Below are 21,992 nucleotides of genomic sequence, written 5' to 3'. Positions count from 1 at the left end.
AAACTAAATTTATGAGGATATCAAAAACCCAAAGTAATGATAAAAGCCTGACAATTAAAGGTAAAACTTTAGAACAAGCTGAAAACTACAACTATCTTGGCACAATAATTAATCACACAAACGATTACTCCAAAGAAATCAAAGTTCGAATAGAGAAGACAAGAACAAACTTCAACAAAATGAGAAAAGTAGTTTGTGCAAGAGAACTGAAATAATTAAGTAGGTCAAAACGGCAATTGAAACAGAAATACTTTTTCCAATTGAAATAATTAAGACTTAAGAGTTAGGCTGGCAAGGTGTTATATTTTCTCGACTCTGCTTTACGGGATAGAAGCATGGTCAATTAACGCGTCGACTACTAAAAATTTGGAAGCATTTGAACTGTGAGTGAAGGTACCTGAAGATAGCATGGACCGAGCCTATAACAAACAACGAAGTCATGAGAAGAGTCAACAAAAGAATGGAAATATTGGAAACCATCAAGACACAAAAGCTGCAATACATGGAGCAGTATACAAAGAAATTTGTTTAAAAGTAGTAAAAGATAAAAAATATTCATTTTTTAGAAAAAATAAGTACATTTGCGTGTCCTTAGAAAGGTTTTAAAGTACATTAGGACAATATTTAAAAATAAGTACTGTCCTACTTAAATAAGTACATATGGTCACCGTATACATATTAGTCTAGTCGCAACATAGGGGGTCCCGTGGGCACTTTTAGGTCGCCGCGATTTGATGGTGGTATTATAGGTTTTTTGGGTCGCTGAATCCAATGGAAGTGGTCTGGAAGCCCAAATGTGGTGCGTTTAATTTTTATTAACAAATTATGGTAAAATTAGGTGTTTTCCAGGAATTATTAGAAGCCCTGTGAATAAATTGATACTGTTAAGGTCTTCTTTGGTGTATTTTTGGTCGCTGAATCGAATGCGACTAGTCGTGAATATTCAGAATATGTTCTTATTTTGTTAATAACAAAATAATTGTTTATTGGCCGGAAAGATCGAAATGCGCTGTCTATAGCAAGTTTGCAGTCTTTTTCATAGTATTTTTATACGCTAAATCTATTGTCACTAGTCGTGATAGCTTAAACCACGTTCCGATTTTGTTATTAATAAATGATTGCAAAAATAACGGTTTATAGTACGTTTACTCACGGTTTTTGCTCTAAATTAAAGAAAAACCACTTGGAATGACATGAAAGGCATGCACCTAGCTAACATGTCAAATAAAAGAAGTGATTTGTACCGATGTGTGCTTTTACCCTGGGGGTGAGTTTCACTCCGTTTCCGGGGTGAAAAAAGAAACCCTTAAAATAAGTACGGGAGTGGATCAACTGATTAATTCTAAGCAACTTTTGTTATATACAGTTTTTTCACCAAGTCAATACTTTTCGAGTTATTTTGCGAGTGAATATGTTGATTTTTCAACAAAAAAAAAACAAAAATAACTAGAAAAGTATTGACTTGATTTCACTAAAGTGAAAAAACTGTATAGAACAAAAGTTGCTTAGAATTAATCAGTTTATCCACTTCCGTATTTATTTTAAAGGTTTCTTTTTTCACCCCCGAAAAGGTGTGAAACTCACTCCCAGGGTAAAAGCAGATATCGGCACAATATCACTTGTTTTGTTTGACATGTTAGCTACGTGTGTGCAAAATTTCATGTCAATCCAAGTGGTTTTTTAAAATCTAGAGCAAAAATCGTTAGTGAACGTACTATAAACCGTTATTTTTGCAATAATTTATTAATAACAAAGTCGGAACGTGGTTTAAGCTATCACGACTAGTGTCAATCAATTTAGCATATAAAAAAATGAAGAAGACTACAAACTTGCTGTAGATAGCGCATTTAGAGCTTTTCGGCAAATAAATAATTATTTTGTTATTAACAAAATAAGAACATATTTTAAGTAATCCCGACTAGTTGCATTAGATTAAGCGACCAAAAATACATCAGAGAAGACCTTAACACTATCAATTTATTTACAGAACTTCTAATAATTCCTGAAAAACACCTAATTTTACCATAATTTGTTAATAACAATTAATCGCACCACATTTGGGCTTCCAGGCCACTTCCATTGGATTCAGCGACCCAAAAAACCTATAATACCACCATCAAATCGCGGCGACCTAAAAGTGCCCACGGGACCCCCTATGTTACGACTGGACTATTATATGCCAAAGCTTTTGATTGTGTAAATCACGTCATTTTGATAAAACAAAAATCTCTACGAACTTTTTTTTCAAAAAAATTGTATGTGGGGTTATACAAGGTTCAGTATTGGATACTTTTCCTTTTCTTTATAAATGACTTCACTAATTTAACAATCGATGAAAACATTTCTCTTTTGACTGACGATACCAGTATCACTTGGAGCAAATTTAACATTGCAACTCTCTTTATGAAATTATATCATCTAATCTATTGACAATATAAAACTGGTCCGATTATAATTTACTCTCTTTTAACGTAAATCAGACAGTAGTAATATTCTATAAAGAGCTATAAAGAGCTCTTCAACCTTTGCTTCTTAATAACTGTCAGATCAGTACCGTTGATTCTGTAAAATTTCTTGGTATTTTTTAAAAAGCAACCTTAAACGGTCCTTTCATATCGATTTGTTCGAGTAAGAAACGAGCTTCATCTTTAGTCGAGGAAATGAAGCATTTTGGCTCGCAATTTTTTCGTCCAGCATGGATTTACTTGAAATTTTCACAGAAGGTAGGGAATAGTCCAAGGATCATTTTCTATATTATGCCGCTATCATACGCTAAAACCTTGGGGGTGGTTGCCACCTAATCTCGGGGGTGGGAATTTTTTGTTACATTCTAACCATAATCAAGTATATTCAAATGGGAAATAAGCCACAATTGTACCTAAAAATGATTTTATTAACGTTTCGACGCCCAAGTCGGTTGTCGTTGTCGAAATACAAAATAATATTAAATAAACAAAAATGTTGTTGCTTAGTAAAAAATTCTTCTAATAATTTATTTAATCTGACTCATTTATATCGGCAATATTGATGAGTTGCGTTCCTGGGACGACTTTACTAAAAGATAGTTCATTCGATTACATGAAATCAATCCCAACTCAAGAATAGCCGCCACAAAAAATCATAGCATGTGATCTGTTTTTAAAAAGACAACCAAATGCAACGGTGGTACTGAAATTCTCGCGTTAGAGATTCCATAGTAAATCACGAGGGAAAACCAGGAAAAACCTCATGATACTATCCCGACATCGCAAGTATTTGGGTTTACATTTAGTTTACTCTCAAAACTAATACCAAATTCTGACTTGATGTTTTAAATTTTAAATAATACTAAAATACTAAATATGTACTCGGTAGTAAACCCTACCAAAACCTCAATCAACCATCTTAGGCCAACTTTGACTTTATAGTCAAAGTTGGCCTAAGATGGTTGATTGAGGTTTTGGTAGGGTTTCACCATGTTCCCATAGGCAATATCCTGTAACATCGGCGTTTAGCCTGTTTAATATTATTTTTAAATAATGTAAATTGAATTTTAAATTCAACCATTGTTTGGTTCTGGGGCTATTTAGCAAGTATGCACATTCACTGATGATGGACCGATAGGTCTGAAAACGTTCTGAATTGGACATTTTTTATTCAATCCATTGGGATTTTTAAGTTTTAATAAATATACCAATTTACATAGAAGTGGTTTTACTTCTTGTTAGAGTTTTTTTAATATTTAGATATTATTTACTAATTTATTTCAAATATATCTTATTGTGTTCCTGTTTTAATGAAATTAACGCGATCATTTCATTCATAGGAGATTCTGACCAATAGAAAGCTACAGAAATCTAAATTAAATTGATAATTTTTGATAATTGCCCGTCGTCAAGTATATTACGTTAGATGCCCTTCGTCGATACGAAAAAATACATTCAGTGACATTAATGAAAATTAAAGTTTTAAAAATTATAAAAGTGATGACTTTCAACCGTAAAATATTTATAACAACTGTGTGTTTAATTGTACTGATTTGTACTTACATAAATAAATTCCAATAAAATCTTGGTTTTTAACAGTTTTATTCATGAAATAACCGCAACAAATTGCACTCGATCTCTAAAATTAATATAGAATTTTTGCCCTCGTGACACTTTGACATAATTTTTTGACATAATTAAAACTGTCAAAGTGTCACTCAAGAAAAATTCAATAATTTTAGAGCTCTTGTGCAATTACTACTGACAATTCGATGAAATAAAATTATTTTGACAAAATATTCTAAAGTCAAATCGGTAGATAATAACAGTCGTTTTGAATCATCGTCATGGAAACCAAGATTTTTTTTTTTTTTTTTTTTTTTTATTTACAAAATTGCATCAACCACTAAGGGTCATTAGCATGGTACAATAATTACATAAATGGCTAAAATGTTACATTAAATTTTGTGAACGAGTCTTGCATTTCTTAAAAAGTTTATAGTTCTGTCGTTATTTGACCCGTTTAGGCACTCTTTGGATGTAGTCGGTAATCCAACTTGATGTCGCTCTAGGGTGTATAAAGGGCAGTCCACTAGCACATGGTTCACTGTAGTTACACTATCACAACTGTAGCAAATGGGAACTTGTTCGCCACTTAAAAGGTAGTCGTGTGTTAACTTCGTGTGGCCTATACGCAACCTAGAGATGCATACTTGGTCTCGTCGCTTTTGTGGGAGATTGTATACAGCTACCTCTTCTTTAATGTTCTTCATAGATGTCTCTGAATTGCTCCAGTGAAGTTGCCAATTCTCACTTATTTTGTTTTTAAAATGTTGCTTCAGGTCGCTATGAACGCATTTAGTGACTAATGTTGATTGTGGATTTTCTGTTGCCTCCTTTGCTAACTGATCAGCTTTTTCATTTCCAGTTATACCACAGTGTGACGGAACCCAAAGAAATTTAACAAATCGATCGTTTTCTTGACACCTCATTAGTTCTGACTTTATAAGCAATAAGATGGGATGTTTTGCGTATAACTGTTTCATAGAGCTGAGGGCACTTAAAGAGTCGGTTATTATCAAAGAATTTTTTATGTTTTTATTGTTTACAAATGTTATTGCTTGCAAAATAGCAAGAAGTTCTGCTGAAAATACGGTTGATCTAAGGGACAGTGAGAAGGAGAAGTCTTGGTGTAAAGTTGTAAAAGAAGCCCCTACCCCATTGTCAGATTTAGACGCATCTGTAAAAATGTGGAAGTTCTTAGGAGAGTTTAATTTCTCTGCTGCTTTCTTTTTAATTATACTATGTGGTGTGTCATATTTGTCGTGGATAGTAAGACTTGTATCACAAATAGGTAGCTGTATTCTCCAAGGAGGTTGATGTTTAAGGTTAGTTACATTGTATGTCTCAGGAAAATGTATGTTTAAGCTATTTTGTAATCTCTGTATCCGGATATAAAACGGCGGACTTAATCTTTGTGAGGTGTTAAATGTCGATGTGAATCTGTCGGCAAACGTGTTTTTAAATGTCGGTATATGTGGATTAGCCGACAATTTAGCTGCATATACAAGGCTGAGGAAGTTTCTTCTTAGTTGGAGGGAAGGTTCACCTGATTCACAGTATAAACTTTCAATCGGGCTAGTATGATGAGCTCCCAGCGCCATTCTTATCGCTGTATTATGTACAGGATCTAGTAATTTAAGTATTGGTGCTTTGGCTGAATTGTAAGCAACTGCGCCATAATCTAGTTTAGAACGAATAAGCGTTCTGTAGACAGTTATGAGTGTTTGGAAATCGGCTCCCCAATGTTTGTGAGATATGCTTTTTAATAAACTAAGGCCATTTTGAGTTGTTTGTCGAAGATGAAAGATATGATCTTTCCAGGTTAACCTATGATCTAATTTCATTCCTAAAAAGGTAGTTGATTCAACATAAGCAATAGGTAACGAGTTTAAGGTGAGCTTAGGTGGTAATATGATGTTTTTTGGGTTCTTGCTAAAGAAAATTGCTTTTGTTTTGTTTGGACAAAACTGTAGACCACAACTCTCTGACCAATTTTCTAGTTGGTTGATAGAGGCTTGTATATATCTGGTAAGTGTTAAAACATTTTTCCCTCTAGAAAATATGACAAGATCATCAGCATATAAGCGTGCTTTTACTAATGAACTAAAGGATTTAGAGATATCATTAATCGAAATAAGGAACAGTATTACGCTTAGTGTAGAACCTTGTGGGATACCGTTAGTTTGCGTTGTTGGCTCTGAAAAAACATTATCTACACGAACTCTAAACTGACGAAATTTTAGAAAATTTTTTATAAATTTGAGGATGTTACCTTTGATTGACCATCTGGATAAGTTTTTTAATATGTCAGATCTCCAAATTGTATCATACGCATGAGTTATGTCAAAGAAAACTGCTAAACACTCTTGATTGCATCCAAATGCTTCATGAATCTCGGATTCTATATCAACTAGATTATCTAAAGTAGACCTTGATTTCCTAAAACCACTTTGAATAGGGGTAAGAAGTTGTTTATCTTCTAGATACCACAGTAGTCTGTTGCTTACCATTTTCTCCAGAATTTTACATATAGAACATGTCAGCGAGATCGGTCGATAGGACTCAGGGTCTGATTTACTTTTCCCATGCTTAATGACTGGAATAATAATTGACTGGTACCAACTATCTGGAAATACATTTTTTGTCCAGATAAAATTGTAAATTTTTAGTAAGTATTGTTTACCTTCTTCTGGTAATGATTTTAAAAATGTAACTGGAATGTTATCAGGTCCAGGACTGGTATCTTTTGTACAGTTTAATGAATATAGTAACTCATCCATTGAGAATATGGCATTAAGAGGAGAATCTGTATGATCCTCTAAATCTATGTAAGTGTTCTCTAAATTTTGTTTGTGTATTATGGACTTAGTAGAGATACTGTCATTACTGGAGTGTCTTAGATATGTATCAGCTAGTAGAGCGGTTATTTGTTCTTTCGTCGAGCAAGTAAGATTGTTATATTCTAAATAATGGATTGTATTGAAGCATTTTTTACCATTCATTTTATTAATCATTTTCCAAACTTCGGAAATAGGAGTAGATGAATTTAAGGACGAGACATATGTTTTCCACGCTTCTCGCCTACTTTTCTTCAATATATATCTACAGTAGGCTCTCTTTTGCTTATATTCGAGTTGGTTTTGAAGTGTAGGAAATTTTTTAAATTTGTAAAAAGAACTTTTTGACTCTCTGATTGCTACTTTACATTCTTGATTCCACCAAGGGACTGGAGGGTGTTTTTTTGGAAATTTTATAAAACCTACGGATAATTCTGCAGCTGTTGTTATAAGCTGAATAAAACTGGAAACTGTATGATTAATACTTGCATGGTCATCGCTGGGAGGAGTTAGCTCAGATACGGATCGAGATATTAAAGAAGAATATAAAGACCAGTCGGCATGCTTTAGATTCCATTTATTAGACGGGATAGAAGAGGGAGTTACATTATTATTTGTTATTAATATTGGGAAGTGATCGCTTCCATGTAGATAAGGTGTTACTTGCCAAGACAGTCCAGGTTGTAAAACAGGGTCACATAGAGTTAAATCAATCGCTGAACCGCCACCTGTAGATACATTAAATCTTGTAATACTACCGTCATTAAGTAAGTTGACATTAAGGTTAGTTATAATTTGTTCAATTTTACGCCCTAGACTATCTGATTTACTTGAGCCCCATAGGACATGATGTGCATTGAAGTCGCCTAAAATAATTCGTGGTTGAGGAATTTGATTAAAAAGGTCTGATAATTCGCGAGCTGAAGGATCAGTACCGGGAGGAATGTATATATTGCAGATGTTTATTTTTTGAGGTCCTTTCAGAGATATTGCTATAGCCTCTAATTGTGTATTTAAATCTATTATTTCAGTATTATATTGGTTATGTACATAAATAGCTGTCCCTCCACTAGCCTGGTTTGCATTAAGTCTATTTTTAATATATGGTGTATAGTTTTTTAGTTTATAAAATTTCTGCTGTTTAAAGTGTGTTTCTTGTAGACAAATGATGGACGGTGTGAATTTTGACATTAGTAATTTGAATTCTTCTAGACGGGTGTAAAACCCGTTCAGATTCCATTGAATTATGGAGTTGAATGTTTTTAATTAGTGGGTGTGTCGCTAAAATCTGTAGAAGAATAGTCATCCTGTAGTTTGCTAAGCTTATTCCTCAGTCTTGTACATCGAGATTTCAAGTATCTATGTGATAGCACTGGATAAAGCTTTTTTAAGAGATCTATTAACCCTTCGATATCTTCCGTGTATATTTTAGCAATACTAAGTGGATCTGGAGATCCGTGAGCGTTTTCAAATAAATCTATTAGCTCCTCTTGACTTAAACAGCTACTGTTTGACTTATCTTGGAAAAAATTCACTGTACAGGTCGTAAGATCTTCAGCTACGTTATGATGGGTTTGGAGATCTGTTTTTGTTCTTTTGTGTTTTGTAATGGGTTCTTTAAAAGGACTTCCACCCTCTGTTTCAGGAGAAGTTAGATCAGAAGCATTTCTTTTAGGTGTTTGCCCTTCTGTTTGAGTTGCTGTTATAGTTTCATTTGTTTTAACCGGTTCCGTCACCATTGTTTGGGAGTTATCGAAAGGTGTAGAGTTTTTTGGTGCGGGTGAAGTGATTGTTGCAGTGGAGGTTTGTGGTGCGTGTGCAGTGAGTGTTTCAGTAGAGTTTTGTGGTGCGGGTGAAGTGATTGTTTCAGTAGAGTTTTGTTGTGCGGTTGAAGTGGTTGTTTCAGTAGGTTGTGAATTACTGATATGTTTAGTAAGTACGGGAGAATTTGCTGTTGGTTGAGTTTTATTTTGTTGTAAACTAATAGATTGATCACATTGTGATTGGGAAATGTTTGTTGTATTGTCATCGGTGGATTGATTATTAGAATTTGGGCATCGAGATGCTAAATGATTAGTTTGTTTACAAATAAAGCACGTTTGTTTTTCTAGTGAGAAATATATTCGGTGGTTCGATTGATCGTGGTTAATTAATATTGAATCGGGAAGATTTTCAAGATTTTTAGGGGCTATATAAGTAAAACGTCGAAAACTAATGATATGCCTAAAACTAGGATTTGATGTTCCGATCCGTAGAAAATCTACTGGTGTTATTTGATAGATTCCTATCTTCTTGAGTTCATTTTCTATGACGTTATGTGGTATGGAAGGAGGTACATTAGAAATTATTAGTTTTTCATTTGGAGTAATTAGCTTTCTAGCTTGAATGCGATGTTGATTTACTATTATTATCCCATTGTCTGTTTTCAAAAATGTTTCAACAATATTTTCTGAAGTGAAGTAGATGCATATACGATCATTAACAATTCGGGATATTGCAAGTATATTTTTGGGGTCAACTGAGTTGGCTACAGCATTCAGGTAATCCTCGATTTTTGAATTTGGAACTGAATTTAATAAAACCGCTTGTTTTTTGGAAGGGAATAATATACTGGTAGGTTCATTTAAAACTGTTGAATATAACTTTGGTGAAGTAGTATCATTTTTGGGAATTTCTTGTTGAGGAAAAACATTTGATGATGAAGCTTCGTTCATATTGATCTACGGAACCTGAGTACGGTCCTTACACCAACACGCAATCATTGGTAATAAGTCGATTTAATTAAATAAATTAAATAACTTACAGTAAATGTCCAAGTATCGGTAATTTTTGTCGATAATTTACACTTTTCACTTTTAGTACTCAACGTTTATAAACAAACCGCAAAAACTAGTTGTGATTAAACTAATTAGGTGTTGCTTCGTTGAACGCTCGAAGACGAATTCGAAACCAAGATTGTCGTCATGCTAACTAATTATATTGAAAGTTTGATTTTGACAACCTTGTCAAAGAATTAATTTGTGTATGTATTTTCATATTAATTAAATTAATTGATTAAGATTTGGTAACTTTTTAAAGACGCTTAGAAAAAATATTGTTCCTAACTCTTGCAGAAAGTCTCTTTTCCGCACTCGACTGCTTGCCAAACTCCCGCTTCGCGTCGTTCGGCAAACTGCAGTCGCGTGCGGAAAAGAATGACGTTCTGCACTTGTTAGGAAAATAACTATAGCATCTTCCAAAATTACATATTTTTATTTGTTCGAGTCTCATCTTCGATATGGTCTTTGTTTTTTGGGGTTCTATTTACAGTCGGCCTCAGAAAAAGAACTTATTGCAGAAGCTACTTCAAAAATCACGGGATTTTAACGTTATCCTCCATACATATTATAGAAACCGTTTGCAGTTCGAGTTTGGCAAGCGAGGCGAGAGGTCGTGTGGCAGGTGTATTGGCGATAAGGTAATTTCGAATTCGAAACCTATCACAATAAAAACACCGGTTTTTTAAAAGACCTATCGTTATCGATAATCGTTAAACTTAAAAAGCGTTCTTGTGCGAAATAAAAATAAACTTCTAAGTGTATAATAATAATATTTATATTAGTGCTGAGGTTAACATTTAATTTAAAATGGCCAGTGGCGGAACAGGAACAATCCGAAAGGAAACCTATAGAAAGAATGAAGAACTATCTGATAGTGGCGACGAAGAATCTAAGAAGAAAAAATATAAAGAAGATAAATTATATTTTGAAAAGAGTAACCTGACGAGACGAACACCGAATAAAAGCAACGACACAAATGAAGAGATGATAAAAATGATGCGGGAAGTTATGTGGAAAAATGATGAAATGATGGCAGAAATAAGAACCATACGGAAAGACCAAAAAGAAACGATGGAATATATTAAGGAGCTGAAAGAAAAAAACGAAAAATTGGAAGAAGGTTTAAAAATGGCAAACAATAGAATAGAACAATTGGAAAAAGATAGACGGAGAAATAATATAGTATTAAAAGGCCTAACACTAGATGCTACCGACGGAAAGCCTGTAAAGGAGTCAGTAGAACACTTCATAGGAAGAAATCTGAAATTAGAGGTCAGACTGAGAGGAGCGGTGAAGATCGGCGACCAAATCTTTGTAGCAGAAATGGAAAACCTAACGGATAAGATGAGTGTACTAAAAAACAAAGGAAAACTGAAAAATCTACAGGGACAAAAGGTGTATATAGAATCAGATTTAACAAGAAAGGAAAGGGAAATACAAGCAAAAATTAGGAAAATGGCAAAAGAAGAAAAAGACAAAGGTAATACTACGAAGATAGGATATATGAAACTGGAGATTAATGGAAAGGAGTGGAAATGGGACCATAATAAAGAGAAACTTATACTAACTCACAGAAATATCGGGGAAGGGACTTCAAAAAACTAAAAGAAAATAATGAGACCGGACCCACAACAATGACAACCAAGGCAATGAATGGGAAAAGCGATAGGGAAAAAGATGATGCAAAGGTAAACAAGGATGAAAATAGGAAAAAGGGGAAAGCTAGATTGCAGAAAAAAGGAGAGATAAAAATGGGAACATGGAATGTGAGAAGCATCAATGGAAAAGAGGAAGAACTGGTAGAAGATATGATAAGACAAAAAATAGAAATACTAGGAATAACAGAAACGAAGATGAAAGGAAAAGGTCTTAAGAAAATACACAAAGGATATTGGTTACTTTGGGTAGGAGCGGATACAAAAGAGAGAGCAAAAGAAGGAGTCGGGATAATAATTGCACCGAATAGACTACAACACGTTATAGAAGAAACATATGTTAACCAGAGAATATTATCGGTGAAAATTAAACTGATGGACGAAGAAATATGGACAATAATAACAGCCTACGGAGTAAATGAAGATGCAAGAAAGGAAGAGAAAGATAAATTTTTCGAGGAGCTCCAAATGCAAATTGATAATGGGGAAGAAAACATAATTGTAATGGGAGATCTAAACGGTAGAGTCGGAAACAACAACAGCGGAATAGAGGAGTGCATGGGAAAAGAAGGAGAAGAAATGCTAAACAGAAATGGTGAAAGAATAATAGAAATATGTATGGAGAATAAACTAGTTATAACAAATACAAAATTTAAACATAAAGAAGTACACAAATACACGAGAGTACAAGACAGCAGAAACGAAAAATCAATCATAGATTACTTTTTGGTAAGCAGCAACAAATGGAAAAGAGTAGAGGATACGAAAGTGAAAAGAGGCTCGGAGATTGGCAGTGACCACCATCTAGTAATAATGAGAATGAGAACAACAGAGGAAAAAGAAGAAAAGAGAAGAAAGGTAGTAAATGAAAAAATAAAAAGTTACAAATTAAAAGAGGAAATATATAAGAAGAAATTCCAAGAAAACTTAGATAATACTTTGAAAGGCAGGGCAAAAAATACAAATATAGAAAAAAAATGGGAATATCTAAAAACCAGCATAATCAAAGCAGCTGAGGAAACTTGCGGGAAAGCAAAAATAGCAAACACTAACATGAGGAGAACAGAATGGTGGACGGAAGAAATACGAGAGAAAATAAAGAACAAAAAAGACAAATGGAAAAGATACCTAAGCACAAAACACCCGGAAGATTACGAAGCATATAAAGAAAAAAGGAAAGAGGTTAAAATAGCGGTGAAAGCAGGAAAGGAAAGGTCATGGGAGATATTTGGACAAAAAATGACAAAAAATTATAGGGAAAACCAAAAACTCTTCTACGGCGCATTAAAACAACTCAGACAAAAGAAAGAGCACACGATGCCGAATATAAAAGACAAGAATGGAAACGTACTAACAGAAGAAAAACAAATAATGGAAAGATGGAGAGAACATTTCAAAGAGCTAACTCATGTAGACAAGGACAACATAGGGGAGATACAAGAAAGGAATGAAGAACAACAAGTGGAATCCATAACAAGAGAGGAATTAGAGAAAGCAATAGAAAGAGTAAAACTGGGCAAAGCACCAGGCAAGGATCATATCACCCCGGAAATGATAAAATTCATGGGGACAGAGGGAATGGATAGCATGAAAGAACTAATGAATGATATCATAAATAGAGCAGAATTACCAAAGGACTGGAAGAAAGACATTATATTACCAATACACAAAAAGGGAGACAAGAGAAACTGTAATAATTACCGAGGTATCACCATATCAAGTATCCCTGGGAAGGTATTAGCAAGAATACTAGAGACAAGAATAAAAACACAAATAGAAACAACTATGGAAGACACACAGTGTGGATTCAGGAAGGACAGAAGCACGCAAGACCTAATATTCACATTAAGACAAGTAAGTGAGAAGGTAATCAAGAAAAATAGAGAGATACATATGTGCTTCATTGACCTGGAAAAGGCGTTTGACAGAATCCGAAGAAAGGACGTTTGGAAGACACTAACAGAAAGGGGAGTCGACAGACACATAATAGAAGTAATAAAGGATATGTACAAAAATAATACAAATACAGTAAGAACCAATAACGTGGAATCCAGAGAATTTTCTACAAGTCAAGGCGTCAAACAGGGATGCGTGCTGAGTCCACTGCTATTCTCAGTGGTACTGGATGAAGCGATAAAGAAAGCCAAGAGAAGAATGAGAAAACTAACATTAGGATACTGGCAAATGAAACAGACTCAACTATCGGAGCTACTATTTGCAGACGACATGGTATTGATAGCAGAAAACAGAGAAGACTTACAGAACAATCTTGAAATCCTAGAAGAAGAACTATCAAACATAAATATGAAAATTAATACAGAGAAAACAAAAACAATGATAATTTCAAATACGAGGAAGACACACGCAATAGAATTAGACGGGAAACAACTAGAGCAAGTGGAATATTTTAAATACCTAGGAGTAATAATCGAATCAAATGGTAAACAAGACATGGAAATAAACGAGAGAATGGGACGAACAGGAAGCTTATTTAACACTATGAAAACAACATTTTTTGGGAAAAAAGGGATACCGGAAAAAGTAAAAACGGCAGTCGTTAAATCAGTAGTTAGACCAACAATCATGTATAGCAGCGAGACATGGACATTGACGGGGAGACAAAAATCCAGAGTCAATGCTATGGAAATGAGGTTCCTGAGGAAAATAGCAAACAGAAAAAGGACAGACAAAATACGAAACGAAACAATTAGACAAAACCTAAAACTAGAACCAATCAATGAAAAAATAGTAGAAGGACAACTTAGATGGTTCGGGCACGTGTGTAGAATGTCGAACGAGAGGCTAACAAAACGAGTGTTCGAAACGAGAGTGCAGGGGAAAAACAAAAGAGGGAGACCAAGAGTTATGTGGGTAGATGAAATCAGGAAAGAAGTCGAGAAGAAGGGATTGACATTGGAAAGTGCAAGAAACCTAGCGCAAGATCGGAAAGCATGGAGACTACAATGCCAAACTCAACTCCACCAGCCTTACACCTAAAGGTAGAAAGGCTTAGGACTAAGTAAGTAAGTAGAGTTTTTTTAATATTTAGATATTATTTACTAATTTATTTCAAATATATCTTATTGTGTTCCTGTTTTAATGAAATTAACGCGATCATTTCATTCATAGGAGATTCTGACCAATAGAAAGCTACAGAAATCTAAATTAAATTGATAATTTTTGATAATTGCCCGTCGTCAAGTATATTACGTTAGATGCCCTTCGTCGATACGAAAAAATACATTCAGTGACATTAATGACAATTAAAGTTTTAAAAATTATAAAAGTGATGACTTTCAACCGTAAAATATTTATAACAACTGTGTGTTTAATTGTACTGATTTGTACTTACATAAATAAATTCCAATAAAATCTTGGTTTTTAACAGTTTTATTCATGAAATAACCGCAACAAATTGCACTCGATCTCTAAAATTAATATAGAATTTTTGCCCTCGTGACACTTTGACATAATTTTTTGACATAATTAAAACTGTCAAAGTGTCACTCAAGAAAAATTCAATAATTTTAGAGCTCTTGTGCAATTACTACTGACAATTCGATGAAATAAAATTATTTTGACAAAATATTCTAAAGTCAAATCGGTAGATAATAACAGTCGTTTTGAATCATCGTCATGGAAACCAAGATTGTCGTCATGCTAACTAATTATATTGAAAGTTTGATTTTGACAACCTTGTCAAAGAATTAATTTGTGTATGTATTTTCATATTAATTAAATTAATTGATTAAGATTTGGTAACTTTTTAAAGACGCTTAGAAAAAATATTGTTCCTAACTCTTGCAGAAAGTCTCTTTTCCGCACTCGACTGCTTGCCAAACTCCCGCTTCGCGTCGTTCGGCAAACTGCAGTCGCGTGCGGAAAAGAATGACGTTCTGCACTTGTTAGGAAAATAACTATAGCATCTTCCAAAATTACATATTTTTATTTGTTCGAGTCTCATCTTCGATATGGTCTTTGTTTTTTGGGGTTCTATTTACAGCCGGCCTCAGAAAAAGAACTTATTGCAGAAGCTACTTCAAAAATCACGGGATTTTAACGTTATCCTCCATACATATTATAGAAACCGTTTGCTTAATTCATACACACCTACATGTTTTTCCATTAAGACCTAGTCATGACTAGTGTACCAGAAATTCAACCTTTAATGTTTATTTACCGATACCGTCCACCCTAGTCATGACTGATGTACCAGAAATTTAACCTTTAATGTTTATTTACCGATACCGACCACACAGTTAGTAAAGAAATCTAAGTATATTATATCCTGCAAAGAAATTATACAACCATCTCCCTTTACAACTTAACTTTGCAACAGCTTTCCCCAAGTTCCGGAAAATGACAGCCTATTTATCTGGAAGACTATATTTATTTTTTTAATTCTAATTCTAATGATTTTTTGGATGTTTACTTTGAGGTCAATATAATATGTCATTTTTGTAACAAAATTATGCTCTTGAACTGAGAAAGATGAAGTTGGTAATTATCAAATGAAGTATAATAATTTAATGTTAAAAGAATTAAGTGATAATTTTAACTACGGTTCTGCACTGGTTAATACAGAAATTAAAAACTCACCATTGATATAACAGTTTGTAACAATTGTTGGGTAACAATTTCCAAAATTCACTTTACCAACTGATAATAAGTAGCTTTCGAGCCTAGAAAACCAGACCAGCGAACTAAAGACTCATTCATTCGCATTCGTTTTTATGTAATTCGTGCAATGGAATTCGAATAATTGGTACATTATGGAGTTACGCTGGAAAAACAATTTTTTAATCTTTCTCGGTTTCGGTGAATAAATGATTCACGTATGAGATTAATTTGCAGACATGACAGGTTATTTAGTGGTTAAATTTTGGAAATCGTTCTATTGTGCTGTTCTTCACAATAAGCCTTTTATGTACTACATTGTTGTACTTTTGTATTTTTGTAAAAATTAAACTAAAAATTTCTAAAAAGAATTTATCATTAAAAACCTAACATCAAAATTTTAAAAAAGATTCTTAGGAAAAAACCTTCCGACCACTCTAGAGAACTTACTGTCTTGCTCTCTGAAATAAAAGACACAATTAAATCTTCCTATTCTAGAGATGTCCTAAAAAAAGGCTGTCCACAATATGTCTGCAACGAATTCTGCAATTCTTTGGTCACGACAGTTTGGAGGTGACGACAGTTTGGAGAGATTAATTGTTTCTGGAAACGTTCCGGGGAGAAGATCAAGAGGATGATCTCTAACTAGATGGTCCGACCAAATAAAGAATTCAGCTGGAAACTCATTCTGCGAAGCTCTTAGAGCAGCTGAAGATATAGACCAATGGAGAAACATTGTTAGGAATATTGGAAGAAATCACGATCCTCAGTAATGGGGAAACGACAAAAGATTCTAAAGGTGCTTATATTCTAGAGATGTTCTATTATATATATATATATATATATATATATATATATATATATATATATATATATATATATATATATATATATATATATATATATATCTTATTCTATTTACGGCAGCTCGAAATAGATCAGTTGACGTTAGACCCGTATACTTCCTGGATTGACTAACGTCATAATATACGTCTACGTCCATGGCCTACCTGGCACTTAATATTGCCTTGTAGAATCAACTGTAGAAGTCGGTATTTAAGTACCTAATTAAGTTTATTTTAGTAGGCCAATTTTCTGTTCTTTGCGGTAATTCGATATTAAATCGCTAAAGCGAAATAAAGCCCCAGGAACTAACACAATACCAGGAAAAATTCTGTAGTCACTAAGTGACAAAGGACTACTACATAATATCATCTATTTTATCTGTGTCACTGTTTGGAATCCAGGAACATGGCCATCTGGTTGTTCTACTTCAATCTATATTCCTTTTTTTTTCCAATTTCACGAAAATTATCGATTGTTGGATAACATGTTGGCTACCATATTCGCTATCGTGACGACTTTATTGACAGCAGCTCTGAATTTAATATGATGTAGTCGATTTTCCGTACAGGACAACTTTTACCTCGGATCTTTCTCTGAATGATCAAATGGAAAAGTTCATATAACAAAGACCTGAGGTGAAGGAAACCTCAGAAAAGATCAAAACAGGATGATTAAACCCCATTAGTATGTCAGAATGAGAAGAATATTACAAATCCCTATTTAGTCCATGTGGTAAGACCGCTCCCGTCTGGAAAAAATTTCTGATTCGGTTTATTTGTGGATTCCTATTCAAAAATGTCCCCTTTAAACAAATCTGAAGGGTGCCGGGCGGAATTTTTGGGCAGAAATTGTTAAAACGATTTTTTTAAACAAATACAAAAGATCACGTTTTTTGCTCTAGAACATATATTTTTAGGTTTTCTGGGTCATTCTAAACAAGAAAGGTATCTTGCAATTTTTCTTAAAAATTGATAGTTTTCGAGTTATAGGCGATTTAAAATCTGAAAAATGCGAAAATACGCATTTTCGAGGCTTAAAAATTCATATTTAAATTAGTATTTTTGAGGTTGCCAAATACTTAAATTGAAGATCAGACATTCATCTTCAAGATTCTGAAGAGTGATCGCGTTTAACTTTAATTTATACCGTTGTTTTTTAATTGTTAAATATGCGTGCTTATCCGATTTTTTTGCCGGTGCGGCGAGCTCTATTTCTAAAATCTCCTATTTTCCTCCGAAAATTATTTTTTCTATATTTTTTGGGATATTCTAAATAAAATAAGTTTCTTGATATTTTTCTCAAAAGTTAATAGTTTTAAAGTTATAAGCGATTTAAAATCCGAAAAATTCCAAAACAATGCATTTTTGCCTCGACAATGCCTCGACAAACAACGCCTCGAAAATGCGTATTTTCGCATTTTTCAGATTTTAAATCGCCTATAACTCGAAAACTATCAATTTTTGAGAAAATTTACAAGATACCTACCTTTTTTGTTTAGAATCACCCACAAAACTTAAAATTATATGTTCCTGAGCAAAAAACGTGATCTTTTGTATTTATTTAAAAAAATTGTTTAAACAATTTCTGCCCAAAAATTCCGCCCGACACCCTTCAGATTTGTTTAAAGGGGACATTTTTGAATAAGAATCCACAAAGAAACCTAATCAGAAAATTTTCCAGACGGGAGCGGTCTCACCACATGGACTAATTGACAAAAGAAAGATCACCTTGCAAAATAAATTATAGAGATTTCAGAATAGATCCAATAGATGAAGACGAAGTAAAACCAATTATGTACTGTGAATGTGTGGATGAGAAAAATTAGCCTTAAAGGAAATGAAAAACAGGAAAGCCACAGGATCTAGAAACATCCCCAAAGAATTAATAAAACTCGGAGCGTCAATACTAATAGAATAATTGTTGGCACATAAATCAAACAAAAAAATATTCCATGAAAATATTTCAGATACTGAAATATCTCTCCATATACGCCAGTCAATGGGAGCAAGAATAGCCTCTATTTATCGCCTAATTCAAAGTCTAGCCTATGCCGATGTGTGCTTTTATCTTGGGGGCGGTTCCCACCCCTTCTTAGGGGTGGAAAATTTGTTGGTTAAAATTACCACGGAATTCACTAGAGAACCTAATTCTAAACAAAAACTGTTCTATAATTTTTTTTTGAAAACTCAATACTTTTAAGATATTCTTGGTTGAAAATTGGCCATCTTCAATGAAACATAATACCTTTTCGAACGGTTTTTTGCGAATCCGTTAAAAACTATGCATCTAACTAAAAAAACTATATTAAACATTTTTGTAGGTTATAAAAAAAAAAAGAAACTTGTCTTCATAAATCTTCTAGTTATAATACAAAACGAGATATATGGTAGGTGAAAATAGTTTGTTTTTTGGTACATTCTCAAATTGGTGTATTCAACTTGAAATAACAGAAAAACGGTCGATTTTAGATGTATAATGCTACTAATACCTTTTGTAGTGCTTGAAAAGTCCTTTAAAATGAGCTATATTAAAGGTCCATTACATTAAAACTAAGCGAGATATGCTGCAAACAAAATTGATAACTAATGTATTTTAAGAAAAAATGAGAAGTAATTTTAACTCCCATCCACCAAAATGTAAATGCATGGTTTTTCTTCCACAATACCTTTTATTATAGTGTTATTTTTATGTTCAAAAAGTTGGACGGGTTTAAAGTGAATTATTTTTGAAAAAAAAAAGATCAAATTATAGAGCGTATTTTTAAATTTTCTTAAAAATCTTCCTTTTCCTCCATGTAACTTGAAAATGATAAGAGATGCAGTAATGAAAAATAAAAAGGAAATTTTTATCTGAAAAAGCCCTACATTTTAATCGAGCCCAAAAACCATTCATTTTAATCCAGCCCAACTTTTTGAACATAGAAATAACACTATAATAAAAAGTATTGTAGAAGGAAAACGATGTATTTAAATTCTGATGGATGAGGGGTTAAATATACTTCTCATTTCTTCTTAAAATACATTAGTCATTAACTTTTTTGCAGAATATCTCGCTTAGTTTGAACGTGATCGACATTTAGTATTGCTCATGTTAAAGGTCTGTTCAAGCACTACAAAAGTTATTGATATCATTATACACCTAAAATTGACAGTTTCTCTGTTATTTCAAGTTGAATACACCGATTTGAGCATGAAGCAAAAAATCAAACTCTTCTTACCTACCATATCCCTCTTTGTATTTTAACTACAAGATTGAAGGAACGAATCTCTTTGTTTTTTTATAACCTACAGAAATATTTTATATAGTTTTTTTGTTAGATGCATAGTTTTTAAGGTATTCGTAAAAATCCGTCCGAAAAGGTGTCATTTTTCAATGAAAATGGCAAATTTTCAACCACGAATAACTCAAAAAGTATCGAGCTCTAAAAAAATAATCATAGAACAGTTTTTGCTTAAAATTAGGTTCTCTAGCCTTTTCCGTGGTTATTTTAACCAAAACATTTTTCACCCCCGAGAAGGGGCGGGAACTACCCCCCAAGATAAAAGCGCACATCGGCATAGGGTAGACTTTGTTTCTTGAGCTATTCCCTACTTACTGTGAAAATATCAAGTAAATCAATGTAGTAGGATGGAATTCGGAGCCAAATACCCTCATTGACTGTCCTAATAGTATATAAGATATATAAGATCTCTTCACCAAAAAGGAGACAAAAAGAGAAAATTACAGAGGTAAGCGTTATTAGCTCATTGGGGAGGTAGAAGCACCAATTATAGAGAAAAGAACGGCCAGAAATAGGTATACCGACTCATTTAGTATACGTTGGCTTAGAGAAGGCCTACGATGCAGTATTCTTAAAAAGATTGTTTGAAGACGAAAGAGAAGAAACAAAATAAAGTGGTAGATATGGACTATGTACTATATGTTAGGATGGACGATAGAGTCCATTCGTAATGCTAATGAGAGGCGAACAATGGCCAAAACAGACCTTAAACTATATTCCATTAAATAGAAGGAGAGGAATATTATAATGGAGAGAAGAAATTTACAATAATATTTAGTGAATAGTGAAAAAGCGAGAATCTCAAATACAACCTTTAAAAGAGTTTGGAATATTGTTTTTAAAAAATCTCTTACCTTAATTTTCTATCGAATCACTTGAATTTGCACTTTACTGGAACTTGACTGACTGCAGAAAATATTTCAACATAATAAAATTTATTTACAAATACGACTGTTGAATTCAGAGATAAATATTTTTCTTTTGATAGTGTTGTCTGTACACAAAAATATTAATTGTAAAAATAACTGATTTATCGTAATAAGAAGAATTTTCTTTTATACCATAATAATAAAAGTTAAGGCGTTATACTGTATGTTTAATAAACAAGAGCAATTCATTTGAAATGAGTTTCAATTTTATAAACAAAAACAAATATTAGATCGCATCAGGAAAAATTTTATTTATCTTTTTTTATTTCAAACTCTATGTTTTTTCTTATTGGCTTTAGGATTAGACCATGCGGCCAGAAACAAAGTAAATAGTACATACAGCAGGAAAAATGAAAGAATACCCATGAACGAGCATATAAAACACGCTGTATTTTCCTGTCACCGTGTCACACAAAAAATTGGCCAGCGCAAGTACATGTAATAATTATTGTTACATGTACGTGCACTGGACAATTTTCTTTGTGACACGGTGACAGGAAAATACAGCGTGTTTTATATGTTCGTTCATGGGTATTCTTTCATTTTTCCGACTGTACATAAACATAATATATATCTTATCTAAACTATCTAATTACTAATCTAAGTTAGGGTTTTCTAAGCCTGACCGACCTTTTTGTTAAGAATAGATATAATAAACATTTTATTTTCAGTAGTAATATCCCAAGGACATTGATAATTGTTCGAAAAAATTTTATAACAGATTTCGAAAGCTTGTTGCTTGGAAACAGACCGACGCCGTAGGCGGAGGTCTGTTGCCTGTAAGCAACAAGCTTGAGAAAGTTGTTAAAAAATTTTTGAGCATTTATCAATGTTCGAGGGTTATTCGGATAGAAAATTTCTTGCTGGTTATGAAAAAAAAAATACAGAGCAGAAACAATTTATTTAAATGTGCAATTAACAAAGGAACAATTAGAAAAATTTAATGAAGATCCAGACATGTTAGTTTCTATAACTGATAAA

The 21,992-nt window shown here is 33.3% G+C and overlaps 2 protein-coding genes across 5 annotated transcripts in view; both read right to left on the bottom strand.

Moving 5' to 3' along the window:
* LOC126892034 (uncharacterized) overlaps positions 1-21,058 on the bottom strand; it is a 51,999-nt gene extending 30,941 nt beyond the window's left edge. The window contains exon 1 of one of the 4 annotated variants that reach the window (XM_050661453.1): positions 20,937-21,058. Coding sequence is in view for 3 of the 4 variants with exons in the window: in XM_050661449.1 (XP_050517406.1) it covers positions 15,939-15,941 (3 nt within the window). In the remaining variant the exon portion in view is untranslated. Of the gene's footprint in view, positions 1-15,938; positions 16,103-20,936 lie in introns of those variants that run through there. The other 3 variants (XM_050661449.1, XM_050661451.1, XM_050661450.1) reach the window with 3 other exon arrangements.
* LOC126892035 (uncharacterized) overlaps positions 1-21,992 on the bottom strand; it is a 573,784-nt gene that overhangs the window by 523,150 nt on the left and 28,642 nt on the right. The window lies entirely within an intron of this gene.

Source organism: Diabrotica virgifera, chromosome 9 (assembly GCF_917563875.1).
Source record: "Diabrotica virgifera virgifera chromosome 9, PGI_DIABVI_V3a".
Classification (NCBI taxonomy): Eukaryota; Metazoa; Arthropoda; class Insecta; order Coleoptera; family Chrysomelidae; genus Diabrotica; species Diabrotica virgifera.
This window is presented reverse-complemented; position numbering and strand designations above follow the sequence as displayed.